This window comes from Lepidochelys kempii, chromosome 16 (genome assembly GCF_965140285.1).
Source record: "Lepidochelys kempii isolate rLepKem1 chromosome 16, rLepKem1.hap1, whole genome shotgun sequence".
NCBI classification, from domain to species: domain Eukaryota; kingdom Metazoa; phylum Chordata; order Testudines; family Cheloniidae; genus Lepidochelys; species Lepidochelys kempii.
In genome coordinates, this window is record NC_136395.1 from 26,679,721 (window position 1) to 26,693,460 (window position 13,740).

Below are 13,740 nucleotides of genomic sequence, written 5' to 3' on the forward strand. Positions count from 1 at the left end.
CACTGTTTCCTCTGCAGTGTCAGCTAAGTTGCAACATCATTAAATTTATGTAATCAAAAACAATGAAATAGCAATTAATAACATAATATTGTGGAAACAAGGTCACTAGCTGTGTGATCAGTTCTTCATTCTCCTTCTAACTGGGAAGCTTTGCGAACAAGTTTGTCATTTTGTATCTCGTGGTTATTTACAATATTTATATAGTATTTCTTTGAGCCTGAGTAATTCCTCACATAAAGGGGCTCTCCTCTCAATCCTAGGGTGAAGAAAGGAAGAATTTCTATGGGAAAACTGGCCTTGACACTAGGTTATCACTCTCTGCTTTTCTTCAGAACGCTGGGAAAAATCTGTATTGTCCGAGGGGGATCTTCAGTAGTTAAAAGGAACTACACTGATGAAACTAGAACTATAGGGTACAGCTGCTCAGTGTTGTGCCATATTCTTTTTTGTACTACGTGCAGGGATTACTCCCAATTTGTGCCCCTCTTCCTTACCCTCACAGCATAAGTACTGCGAGTACTACAGTGCGTCAGGCAAGGCCCCAGGAGCAAGCTTTTGCTGGTTGATTGGGTTAAAACATCTAGAAATGAATCATTTTACCCCAAATTTTTGTTTAAAGTTCACTGCACTTTAATTTCATCAGGTCTTAATATCAACCCTGAGGAAACAATTAATAAAAAGCAATCTGAAATAATGCACTGAAGCATCTTAGAGAGTTTCAGAAGAATGCTTAAGAAATCTGCCATATTCCATCAGAATAGTTGGGGCAAACTTCTGTGAACTATATACGCTCAGACGGATGTGAAGAAAATGAAACCAGCCATTTCAATGACAAAAGTAAACTGAAGTCATGGGATCTCTCCCTCTGATCTCACAGGACCTGCCCCTTTTCCTATCTCGGGTTTCAAAAGGATATTTCAAATTGAGAATCATTTAAGGCCTCGTCTACAGTTTGAGCCCTGATGTTAAATTAGCACAGAAACTCTGCGTAGACTAGCTCTAGATGAGTCGTCTTAAAGGAGACATAAGTTGAAACCCGACATTTATGTTTTATACAAATAAAAATTGGAAGCTTGCGAGAGAGAAATCCTCATTTAAAAAGAACGGTATTTTTTTAAACTAAGAGATTTTTGAACATTTCCCTGCGTACAGGGAAATCCAAACATCACAACCACGTGGCAAGAGCAAGGGCCATGATTTTCAAAAGTGATAGCAAAGCTGATTGTGAAATCACAAGTCACTAGACTAGACGTTTTTCCTTAAAACTCAAAATTTGGGCACTCAAAACTGAAAGCGAAATGGACTCGTTTAATTTCACAGTCCCAAGTGAAATGAAGTGTAAACAAACAACAGAAGTGGCGCTGGTAAGTTGTAAGAACATCATGTGTGCTAGGAATGCAGATAAGGCATATTTCACATATTTAGGGTCTGATTTTCAGAAGTGTTGAGTCTCCATATCTCAAGTTGAAATCAATGAACTGTGGGGGCTCAGCACCTCTGAAAACCAAGCCAATGCTCTGAATCTCAAAAGGGTCCTTTAATACAAGAGCTATATCCCCATTCATAATTCTTCACACCAGCTAAGGCTTTGTAGGATTTAAATGTTGCAATGTTACAGACTTTTGACTTTCTCCCATTTATGCCTGTCACCCTTGAGAGCAGAGCTGAAATGACATTCCTCAGCAAGCTAACTTGAATGGAGCACACTGAAAGGAGGCCAACCTGTGCACAGAAAGAGTCCAGCGGAGGGCAACAAAAATGATTAGGGGACTGGAACACATGAATTTTGAGGAAAAGCTGAGGGAACTGGGGATGTTTAGTCTACGAAAAGAAAAATGAGGGGGGATTTGATAGCTGCTTTCAACTACCTGAAAGGGGGTTCCAAAGAGGATGGATCTAGACTGTTCTCAGTGGTAGCGGATGACAGAACAAGGACTAATGGTCTCAAGTTGCAGTGGGGGAGATTTAGGTTGGATATTAGGAAAAACTTTTTCACTAGGAGGGTGGTAAAACACTGGAATGCGTTACCTAGGGAGGTGGTGGAATCTTCTTCCTTAGAAGTTTTTAAGGTCAGGCTTGACAAAGCCCTGGCTGGGATGATTTAATTGGGGATCGGTCCTGCTTTGAGCAGGGGGTTGGACTAGATGACCTCCTGAGGTCCCTTCCAACCCTGATATTCAATGATTCTCTGACAAGGTTTTCCGGAGAAAGTCGATTCTTTCTATTACAGTTTTGAGTAATTGCCCACCTCCACAAATAGACTTTAATTTTCAAATATCTAAATGGCTTTCATGAGACGGAGAGGCCTAAGGACAACATTGGAATTAGGGCTACAGGCAGAACAAAGGGAATGCACCCTACTCCTGGGGAGTGGCAGGCATCACTCCCTAGGCAACCCTTCGGCAGCTGATTGACAAGATCCAGAGGGCATTCCGCACAACCAACCCCACGCAGGGATTTTGAGATGGGTAGAAAGGGAAGGTACCCCTCCTTTGCCCACATGCTCCCCACCAAAAATTTCTTCTCTTAAGCAATGATCCCTACACGTACATATAAAAGATTTCAGAGTGATTTACAAGGGTGGGGACTATAATCCCTTCATACAAAGATGGAAAGTGAGATGCCAGCTGAGAGACTTGTCCAAGGATAAACAGTGAGTCAGTGACAGAGCCAGGAACAGACCCTCTTCCCCCCATCAGCTCCCCCCAACCCAAATGACTAGATACTGCTACAGCCCCAGAAGATTTAACCCACCACCTCACCTGTGCAGCTCATCATCAGAGGGAGAGTACTTGGAGGTTACATCAGCAAGGTCACCAAAGATCTGTTTACTGTAAACGGTTAGTGAGGACAGCAGAATCAGCTCCTGCCATGTGGAACTTAGCAGGCAAGTATAGTCCTTGATTGAGAGTTCACAGAAGAATGGCAGCTTCTTAATCCAAGCAATCTGCCTGAAAAGCAACTCATCTGCCAGACGACACAGCAATGCAAACAGCTCTGCCTGAGTCACTTTATACCTGCAGTAACAGTTAATAGGAAAACATAAAAACGGATTAAAAACATTGGAACACAAGGCACCAGGACAACAAGATAACATCTGCGTGTGTCTTAATTCCTGGTGACCACAGTGTCACCCAGTGGTGAGAACAGAAACTGACTGCTGGCTTTTCTGCTCCTGAGCCCACAGATAGCAGGTGATGAAAGGTACCATCCCTGCACCTGTGTTTTCCCCAGAGAAGAATGCCATCCCTGCAGATGCTGACTGAACCTAACTAGCAATCTTCTCACTCTACCAGCAGCTCTGCTCTCAGGAAGCCTCCTGCAGTCCTGGATACCAGACAGATTAACAAGCTGCTGCTGCTTCCCATTTACAAGGGAAGCGGACGCTGTACTCCAAAGATGTGCAAATTATTATGCAAAGAACAGAAAAGTGATTTCACTTGTGAAATAGATCCTCTCAGCCTACAGACATTAGCATCACAGTCTCAGCTCTAGCCCTTGGATGACATTCTTTGGCTACTGGTTTCAGAATCAGGCATAGTTTATTTAATTACCTATACACATGCAAAATTAAGAGATCTGTAAATACGTTATTATGAATTTAAATACTCAAAAGGTGTTCCCCCAATAACAATTTATGCACGTTCCATGTGCTGTGCATACAGAGACAGTACCGGCTTTACAATGGAGCGGCTCAGGGCAGCCTCACTCCACCAAATCACGTGCACTTACCCATCTTCAATAAGCATTGGAGTGCCAAGTGGTTCCAGGTCCTCAGCTGACACTAACTGATTGATAAGACTATGTGACTGGGGATCTAGGCTTCGGGTCTGTGGGGGCATCAGAGCTGAGTGAGCAGAATAGTTAAAAAGGTGCGGTAGGTACTGATAGTGCGTGGACACTGGAGTCCCAATATATTGATCCCTGAGTGCAGTGAATCCATTCAGCTCCACAGACCTACTGAAAAGGGAAGATCTATTTAAAAGACTGGACAAACTCCATCTAATTCATTACAATCTTTCATCCAGCTCAGGGACAGATGGAAATAACGCTTCATAGAAAAGAAAAGGGATGAAAAATCCCTTCTGGTTAAATTCTGTGGTGAAAGCAATCAAGAGCATGCAGACAAGCTGCTTCATACTTGCATCATGTCCAGCCTGACCTCCATGCTAGTTCCATTTACTGTGATTTTCTAAAAACTCTGCCGCTTAGAAAGCATTCTTAGATTAAATCACATAGCCAAGGTTTGTGCTAAGCATTTCCATCTCTACTTACTGAAAGGCCCAGAATTTAGGTTTGTGAATAAAAAGGTTTACAAAACCTATGAATAAAAATATTTTCATTTACATTTTTAAAACAACTGATAATGGAAGAGTATGTATGTGTGGGGGGACGGAAAGAGGGCTGGGGGGGGGGGTTGGTTTGGCATTTAAACATTCTTTCCCGTGTTTGCAACCCAAGTACTGAAACAATGTGCTAGGGGATGCGAACCTGAGAGTAACACAAACTATAAAGTAATTAGAAAATCAAATAAGCTGACTAGCTCATTTTCAACATACAAACAAAATGAAACGGAAGAAAGTAAACAGACAGCATTAATACTGAAAGGTAAATTATGTGTATAAAATTTTCAGATTTTCATAATCTGAAGTGGTATTAAAACAGATTAAAATATTTGCTTTAAATGTAAGACCTTTAACACAACGTTTCTTTGTCAATCTTTCATGAGACTTTTACTCTCAGATCACACTGGATTGATCTAACACAGTGTATATGTCTCTAGCTAAAATATGTTTACAAAGAGGTCAGCATTCGCAAGATGTGTTTGAGTTACACATCAAAATGCTCATTTTCACTTTTGGCCCAAAATGCAGCCCTCAGGGAAATACAGGCAGAGTTACATTCATCTGAAATTCTTCCAATGGAAACTCCCACCTTGAAGACGGAGTAGAAACAGGTGATGGCTGGTTGCTCTCAGAAACTCCATTCCCAGGAGAACTATGGTCACTGTCTCCATTGTTACTCCAAGAGATGTTTGCCTCCCCCTCAAATTCTTGTCCAGACATAATTCGTTCAATCTCCTCCTCGGATATCTTTTGGGTAAAAATGACGACAGTTAGTGAGCCTTATTCCAGCCAAGCACAGAGTTAAGCGAGGCTCTGAACTGCACGTACTGCTGCTTTAGTGTGGAAAAATTACTAAAGCCTAGAATTCTTGAGAGGGATCTTTTATATGGGAGGAACGTTCAAACACACTTAAAATCTTCCATGCTTTTCTTATTGTTTTCCTATTTTTTACTAATGAGGGATTTGTTTTTAAATAAGGATTACAGAATTATATGACTGCCCAGTCATAACAGTACAAGCCAAGTGAAGTCAATGTGGTTCTACTTAGGGAAGGAAGTTCGTATAAATGAGGCCAGAATGAGAGTGTAAGGCAGAAAGAGAAAGTTACTGACCTTATAGAAACTGGAGGTTCTTTGAGATGCGTGGTCCCTATCTGTGTTCCACTGAGTACACATGTGCTCCACGTACCAGGAACTGGAGAATTTAGAAAGCAGCATCCATTGGTCCACACATGTGCCCCGGCTCACTTCATGCCTCCGACAGAGGAGATAAAGCACGGGGCAGACCGACCACCTCTGTCTTCTCCACTGCAAATCAGAGAAGTTCCGAAGCAGAGGGGAAGGAGGGCAGGTAGTGGAAGTGGAATACAGATAGAGACCACACATCTCGAAGAAGCTCCAGTTACTATAAGGTAAGTAACTTTCTTTTCTTCGATAGCTGGTCCCTTTGTGCATTCCATTGTGGGTGACTGACAAGCAGTACTCGAATAAGAGGAGTGTGTTAGGTCATAGATGGCAGAGCCAAATGAAGGACTGATGTTCCAAGAGATGCAATCAGCAGAGGAGTTCTGCACCAAGAGACAGTGTCAAGCAAATGTATGGACTGAGCTCCATGTAGCTCCCTTACAAATATGAAATGGAGGCACCTCTTGAAGTGACACCATAGATGTTGCTTGCGCTCTTCCCCATGAGGGGAAGATCAGACAGCTGACAGAGCAAAATACACCCAGAGACCCATTTTGAGATTCTTTGAGAGGATATATCCTGACCTCTGACCCTTTCTGCTATGGGATTTCTTGATTGTTTCCCTTCTTTGCAGGTAAAAGGCTAAGACTCGCTGAATGTGAAGGGAATGCTGCCTTTCTTCTGAGGATGTGTGAGGTTTTGAGAAGAACACAGGTCAGTGGATACACTGGTTCAGGTGAAACGCAGAGACTACTCTGGGAATTAATTTAGGGTGTAGACATAATGAAACCCTGTCCTTATGAAATACAGAATAAGGAAGACCTACCATCAATACCCCAAGCTCATCAACCCTCCTGGATGAGGTGATGGCTACGAGGAATGCAACTTTCAGGAATAAGACAGACATGGAGCAAGAAGCTAATGGTTCAAAAGGAGGATTAGTTTAGAGAACAAGGTTCAAGCCCCATTGAGCATGAGGCTTTTTTTTTTTTTTTAAAATAGGCAGAAAGGTTCTGATTGACTAGCAGATTCTGGAAAGGCCTAGAGGGTGTGCAAAGATCAAGTAGCTCTGTGAAGGCAGATGGTATGCACTGATTGCTGCCAAGCGGATCCATAACGAATTGACAGGCAAACCTGCTGTCTTCAAGGAAAAAATATAGTCCAGAATGAATGGAATACCTGTTGCTTCTCGAGGAACAGGCCTGGAGAAATAGGCCCAGATAAATGCTTCCCCTTGACTAGGTAACATTTCCTAGTGGAATCCTTCCTATGAGGAAAGACATTCTGCACAGCTTCAGAACATGACTGCTCTAAGGATGACGCCCATCCAAAAACTAGGCTCTGAGATGAAGCAGCCGTTGGCTGGAATGCCTGATAGTGCCATGCCCTTGAGTCAGGAGATAGGAAAATGTAGGAATGTGATCGGTGCCCAAAATGCCATGGGAAGGAACCAAAACCATCTGGGCCAGTTGGGGGCAATGAGATTAACTCATGCCCTTTCCTGCCAAATCTTGTGCAAAACTCGAGGCAGAGGAGTGGTGGTAGAGGGAAGGCATAGTTCAGATGATCTGACTATGGAAGTAGTGTTGCCCTGTGAGTGACAACTCAGGGCTCCTCTAGAACAGTATATGTTGCACTTTCTAATTTGTTGGAGAGGAACAAGTCCCTGGTGGTGTCCCCTGTGGAGCAAAAATATTGTTTACCACAGAGTCATGAAGCTCCCACTTGTGATCAAATGCAAAGTGTCTGCTGAGAGAGTCCACTAGCACATTCTGGTTTCCTCAGGGGTAGACACTGACAGGGTAATCTGATTGCCAATGCACCAGTTCCGCAGGCTGACCACTTCTGCACATGGCAAAGGGGAGGGGGCAGGCGGGGCTCACTCCTTATTTGTTGTTGTAAAAGACAGCTGTGATGTTGTCTGACACAGAGCGCATGGTGACCTTAAACAAATGGGAGAAAGGTTTTGCAAGCTCTTCGAACTGCTTGTAACTCTAGAACATTGATGTGCATCTGGACTCTCAAGATGTCCAGATTACTTGCTCTGTATGGTTGTCCACGTGGACTCTCCAACCCAACAGTGATGCATTGATAATTACTGTCCTGTCTGGTGCACAGGCTACTGCTTATTGAGGACCAGTCTTGGCAACCATTTTCCCTTCATCTATGACAGCCTGGAAATGAGCTCTGTCCTGCTGGGGGAGACTGTCAACGGAGTCTGAATTTTGAATAGTTTAGGAAGTCATACTTAGCCAATAGTGCTTGGTAGCTGGCTATTCTGAACTGGAGGCTAGAAGAAGAAAATACTTTCTCCTTCCCAATAAGTTGAGATGCTTGCCCTCTTTATCAGTCAGGGTAGATTGCGGGTGTTTCTGCCCAGAACTCTCTACAGCCATTTGGACCACCAAAAATTAGGAGTAGAGTGAAAGAACAGAAATTCCATCACCTTGGCTGGGACAGAGTCCCATTTCTCTGCCCTCTTGGGCATGGAGATGCAGGTAGCTGGGGATTGCCAGACCACCCTAGCTGGCTCCAGGATAGTTTTATTAACCAAAAGCACTATTCTACTGGAGGCGGAGGGCTGAAGGTTGTCCAGGAGCTTGTGTTGAGGCTCCTGAACCTCCTCAAGAGGAATCTGCAGCTCCCCTCCAATTTTACAAATCTGTTCCTTGAAGTGCTTATAGTCATTGGAGGAGGCTGGAGACATTGAAATCACTACCTCATTTGGCGATGAAGACGGCAATCTCGTCTGATCTTGTAGAACTGCTTGATCCAGTGTGTACTTCTATTCCTCAATAAAATCTGGGGGCAGCTCCAGTTGTCCCCTCAAAGGGGAGGGAAGGGGTGACTCTCCAGCAAACCACTGAGATGGTACTGGTCCCATGGCCCCCAGCGTGGCCAAAAGAATGGGTCAGATGGGGGTTGCTGTTGTCCCTAAGGCATGATGAGGCAGAGGTTGGTCCCAAGCTGTTCCTGGAAGGTGTTTTGGAGGAGGACATAATGATCCATCTCCTAATGAGGAAAAAGTTATTTTAGTTCCAACACGGTTGCCACTGTAGGGAAATCACAGCCCAAAGATGGATAGGGAGACAAACTCCTTCAAAAGGCCAGCTCCCCTGGTGGGAGATGGGGGAGGGATAGCTCAGTGGTTTGAGCACTGGCCTGCTAAACCCAAGGCTGTGAGTTCAATCCTCAAGGGGGCCATTGAGGGACCTGGGGCAAAAATTGGGGATTGGTCCTGCTTTGAGCAGGGGGTTGGACTATACCTCCTGAGGTGTCGTTAGAAGCAGCATAGGTCTCGTCTCTTACCAGAGCCGCCAGAGCCACACTAGAGACAGCGTGCCAAAGCTGTTGAAGTCCGATGGAACTGCATGTCACCAATGCTCTCAGCTACCGGTCTTCATTGGTGCCGGGGGAAGTCAGGGCTTGTGCTCAGGAGGTACTGGTCCACCCAATCATGACATGGTGCCAATGAAGCCCTATACTTGTGGGCTCCCTTATCATGCCTCAGACTTAGTATGTACTAAGTTCCCTTGGGCTGGGTTAGTGCTCAGTTTACGCAGGGCTACATATGACTTAAGTGGATTTGGAGGAAGACTTATCCTCTTGCTTATGAGAATGCTCCCTGCTCTCCCAACAAGACTCTACTGAGGGTAGACTCCTTCGTTCCTGTTTCAGACCTCATGGAAGTAGACATGCTGCTTGCTGAGTCAGGCCAAAATGGGGGGGTGGGGGGGAAGGGTCCCTCAGCCACAGTCTGATAGTGGCCTCATGGCCCTTTCCATTAGGTGCTTCCTAAGGGGAAATTCCACCCTTTCAGGGTATGGCTAGAGAACAAACAGATACCGCACCTTGCTGCAATGTGGGCTTCCCTGACACAGTACAAGCAGCATTGGTGGTTTTCACTGACGGAGGAGGATCACAGGCAGGAAGCACAAATTTTGAAGCCCATAGTCCTGGGCACAGTCCAGTACCCAAAGGAAGTCTGGGGAAGAGGTGGTGCTCCCCAGGTCAGAGAGACTGGCTAACTATAAAACACTAAAACTGGCAGATAAAAACTTCAAAACTCTTGAATACTAAAACTATTTAGAGATATCTAAATACACTTTCACAGCTAAAGAAAAAAGCTGAAGCATTCGAAACAGGAGTGTCCAACCCGGATCAGGAAGTGGTGAGAAGGAACCAGAGAGGCAGTCAATCTGCCCTAACATTTATGTCCTCAGTCGCAGGCACAAGGTGAGCCAAGGTACATGTGTGGACCAATGGACACTGCTTTCAAGATTCTTCAGCTTCAGGCATACCCACAGCATACACACAGTGAGATGCACATCAGATTAGCACTGGAAGAGCAATTACTAGATCTGGACCATTTTGCTTCCTTACAGCCCACAGCATTTCCCTATGATTTAACTGCATGTGTCTGGAGAGGTGAACTGCGAAATTTGGAATTAATATTCCAGAAGCAGCAGCTGGGCTGGGATCAGTATTACTCAGATATTTTTCTCCTCTTTTTTTTTTTGTATACAGACCATATTTCCTTTCCTTCCCGTCCACTCCAGTTCTGTGCTGTAGTGAGTAGAGATTTTCATAGATACACAGCCATGGACAGTGTCATGTAAGGCTCTTTCTATATTATTAAAATAAATAGTATTTTTAAAATAGTGTTTCTTGCTGCAGGCTGGAAAATGGCAAATCATTTCTCACTTGTTCAGGAGAAGCTATTGTGCCAAATTACCTAGCATTTTATAAGACATCTCCAGACATGCTGCCCCATCAATCAGGAAGACATTTATTGGGTACCCCACTTGCAACAACTTAAGAAATTGTGGTATGGACACTGCAAGATTTACTGGGAGCTTTGCAGGGATTGAAGTGCTTGTCCTGACTTACGAAGGACAGAAGGTTTCCTACAGTCTGATCAAGTAGTTTAGAGATTGTCATTTTATTCATGTAGCCAGCTGATGACATGGCCCCAGTGGGTTACAGGTTATGTCTCTAGGGCCAGGCAAGATCAGGGCTTTATTTACAAATCTGCTGCCTAAATGGAATGCATCCTTAATGACACGGGGCTGGCTGGAAGACTGTCACCAAATTAATTCAGGCCTAAATCTTGGGCCTGGTTGCTTCCATGGCATAGAGCCTTGAGATGTTAAGTAACCGTCCTGGGTTCTGCGGTGCAGCAGCCAACACAGATCCTAAAGAGAAATATCCAGCACATTCAAGGCAGTCCTGAAACACCTACATACCCCCCAACTCCAACTCAACCCCTTCTCCTAGGGTGTGTTGTCCACGACTGTGCCTCATGCGGCAGTTAGAGGCAGCAGAAATGATGTCAAGGGACGCTCTGAGCATATGCAGCCTCCCGGCAGGATAGCAATGTTTTCTCCCCTTCAAAGCCTTAACGACTCGGTCACCTTCCCCGTTTCCTGAAGTAGCATGATGGTGTCTTTGTACAAATGTGCTCTGGTGTCATGTGATTAAAGGCTAACAAACAGTACAGAAACTGAAGAGCACTGCACTAGGGAAAGTGAAAATACGCTTACCTGGACAGGTCCAATACTTTTGTTCCTGCCTCCTGGCATGCCATCTTCTCTGATTGCTGAAAGGAAAGAGCCAAACGCTGGTTAGGAACACCACTGTTCTTTCGCATTCTGGAATGCTATTACACAGAGAACACCTGGCCTGCAGGAAATCGCCTGTTGTCTAGAGAGACATTGAATCGGAGTTTTATTTTGTTAATTAAAGCAGCTCACGTGTATTTCCCCCCGGGGGAAAGGAGAGGCTGTGTAGTATGTATTGAGATTCCCACTTGCAATGTGAACCACAAAAATATTTACTTGGCTGACAAGGGCAATCAGAGATTTAAGTAATATTTATATAGCCACTGCAGATCCTCAAGTGAAAGGTGATGTAGAAATGAAAAAGTACCATATCACCACCAACTGCCTGAAAATTCAAGAGATGATAAAAGGAAAGCACCCCACTGTACCACTAATGAGAACTGGTTGAAGTAGCAATGTTCTCCACAGCAGGGTGTGTCCCCCCTTCACTAGTACTGGGATGTATACGCCTATGCCAGTGGTGGGCAAACTTTCTGGCCCGATGGCCACATCCAGGTGCGAAACAGTATGGAGGGCCGGGTAGGGAAGGCTGTGCCTCCCAAAACAGGCTGGCCGCGGCCCCCTATCCGCCTCCTCCCACTTCCCGCCCCCTGCCTGTCCCCCTGAAAACCCCCAACCCATCCAACCCCCCTACTCCTTGTCCCCTGAACACCCCCTCCCGGAACCCCTGCCCCTAACTGCCCCCCCAGGACCCAACCCCCTATCTAACCCCCCCCGCTCCCCGACCGCCCCCCCCAAACCTCCGCCCCATCCAACCTCCCCCTGACTGCCCCCCAGGACCCCCTGCCCCTTAACAACCCCCCCAGCCCCCTTATCATGCCGCTCAGAGCAGCATGTCTGGCCGCCGCACCACCAGGCCGGAACCAGACATGCTGCCATACTGTCCTGCATGAGCGTGCAGCCCCGCCACCCAGAGCACTGCCAGCGTAGCTGTGTGGGAGGGCAGACAACAGGGGAGGGGCTGGGCGCGAGCCTCCCGGGCCAGGAGCTCAGGGGCCGGGCAGGACGGTCCCACAGACCATAGTTTGCCCACCTCTGGCCTATGCACTGTGCACAAAACCAATAGCAAACACCTCTCTGGATTAAACCAGGGTCCTTTCAGAGTGTTAACTGATTCCCTCTAGTGTTGAGGCTGCAGACAGCACAAAAGACAAGAGGCTTCCATCCCTGCTATTGCACAGGGTAAGGTCTCCTCAAGACACCACAGAACATGGAAAGGACACACTTTACAAGTTGCCTGTATGTGAACCAGTGACTTGAAATCCTAGCTGTTCGACTAGGTAAGGAGTTTTATTCCAAAAGGAGGAAGCCCTTTGAAAGGCTTCTAAATAGTGAGGCTTCATTTCTTAAAGGCTCACAAACCATTTATAGAAAGTCTCAATTGTATTCAATTTAGAGCTAGTTTCACCTCTATTTGGTGTTTTCTCTATTCTCCCACAACCCCACTTTCTTCTATTACCAGGGAAATCCTGCATGGGAAAAGGACCATTGTGCCAAAAGATTTCAGCTGCTCCTGCTGCTTATTCTTCCAGCTGAAGCCCCTCTTAAGTTTGTGAAATTGTGACCCAATAACCCTTTTATGCTGGCAAGGAGGTTCCAGGAATGCCCTGATTCTGGTAGGTACATTCTGGTTTACCACAGAATGTCACATGAGGTCTTTAGTGAAAGATCAATAATGCTGGTCGTTAGTATCACACTGAAATGTACGTACTGACATTGTATGAAATTACATATATAGACAAAAAACAGGCTCCTAGAGCCCATACAAAGGTCTGAGTCTCCAGCAGAGGCGAAAACTAGACAAGAGGTGTTTATTTACCTGTCTCTCTGTTAGGATGCAAATTAAGCACTGCGAGCTAACACTCATTTATATACAAAGTCAATGGAGAGATGTGAAAATCAACAGGGAAGCAGCGCAGAGGAAAAAACCACAGGTGGTTATCCTGTCTCTGAGGACAGACAATGAACATTGGGGAATTCAAGTAGAAGGCAAAAAGGGGCATCCCCATATCCTGCATGTAGGAAGCAAATGGACAGCGTGTTTACATAATTGAAAATGAAATCTCATCCAGTCTTGATTGAAACACTGCAAGGCACTTTGGGGATGAGATAAAACTTTTTAGCCAGGAGGTTAGACTGTTAGTTAACTTTAGTCCCTAGAAAGCATGCTACAATTTTGTTTTATATGTAATCACCATTTGTTTCCACTATTCATACTTACTATCGCTTGAATCCTGACTTTTTGACAACAAACATTCTTGTTTTCACCAGAAACATATCTCAGTGCTGTGATCAAGGTGCTTATCCGGAGTCAAATCATACAAAAGGGTGCATACACCATGGGTGTAGTTTGGGGGGGTGGGGCGTTGTCCCCCAAACTGCAAGCCTCAGGCAGGCGTGAAATTTGCTCCCAGATGAGCAGCCCTGTTGGCCTGACTGGTGCTTCCCCCCCTCCAAATATATAAGTCAAACTGCACCTATGGTGTACACTGTTCTTTGGGGCTGCAGATCTGGTATTTCTGTGAGTGTTCAGCGGATGAGTCGCTGACCACTACAGGGAAATGCTTCAAAGGGACTCAAGGACTGGAG

General features: G+C 45.3%; 1 protein-coding gene across 3 annotated transcripts in view; it reads right to left on the minus strand.

Annotated features, from left to right (window-relative positions):
* Positions 1-13,740, minus strand: part of NR6A1 (nuclear receptor subfamily 6 group A member 1) — a 189,326-nt gene that overhangs the window by 15,839 nt on the left and 159,747 nt on the right. For 2 of the 3 annotated variants that reach the window (XM_073314004.1, XM_073314002.1), the window contains 4 exons: positions 11,074-11,129; positions 4,936-5,093; positions 3,733-3,960; positions 2,763-3,017 (listed from right to left, as the gene is read on the minus strand). In XM_073314004.1, the coding sequence (XP_073170105.1) occupies positions 2,763-3,017; positions 3,733-3,960; positions 4,936-5,093; positions 11,074-11,129 (697 nt within the window). The remainder of the gene's footprint in view (positions 1-2,762; positions 3,018-3,732; positions 3,961-4,935; positions 5,094-11,073; positions 11,130-13,740) is intronic. The other variant, XM_073314003.1, reaches the window with a different exon arrangement.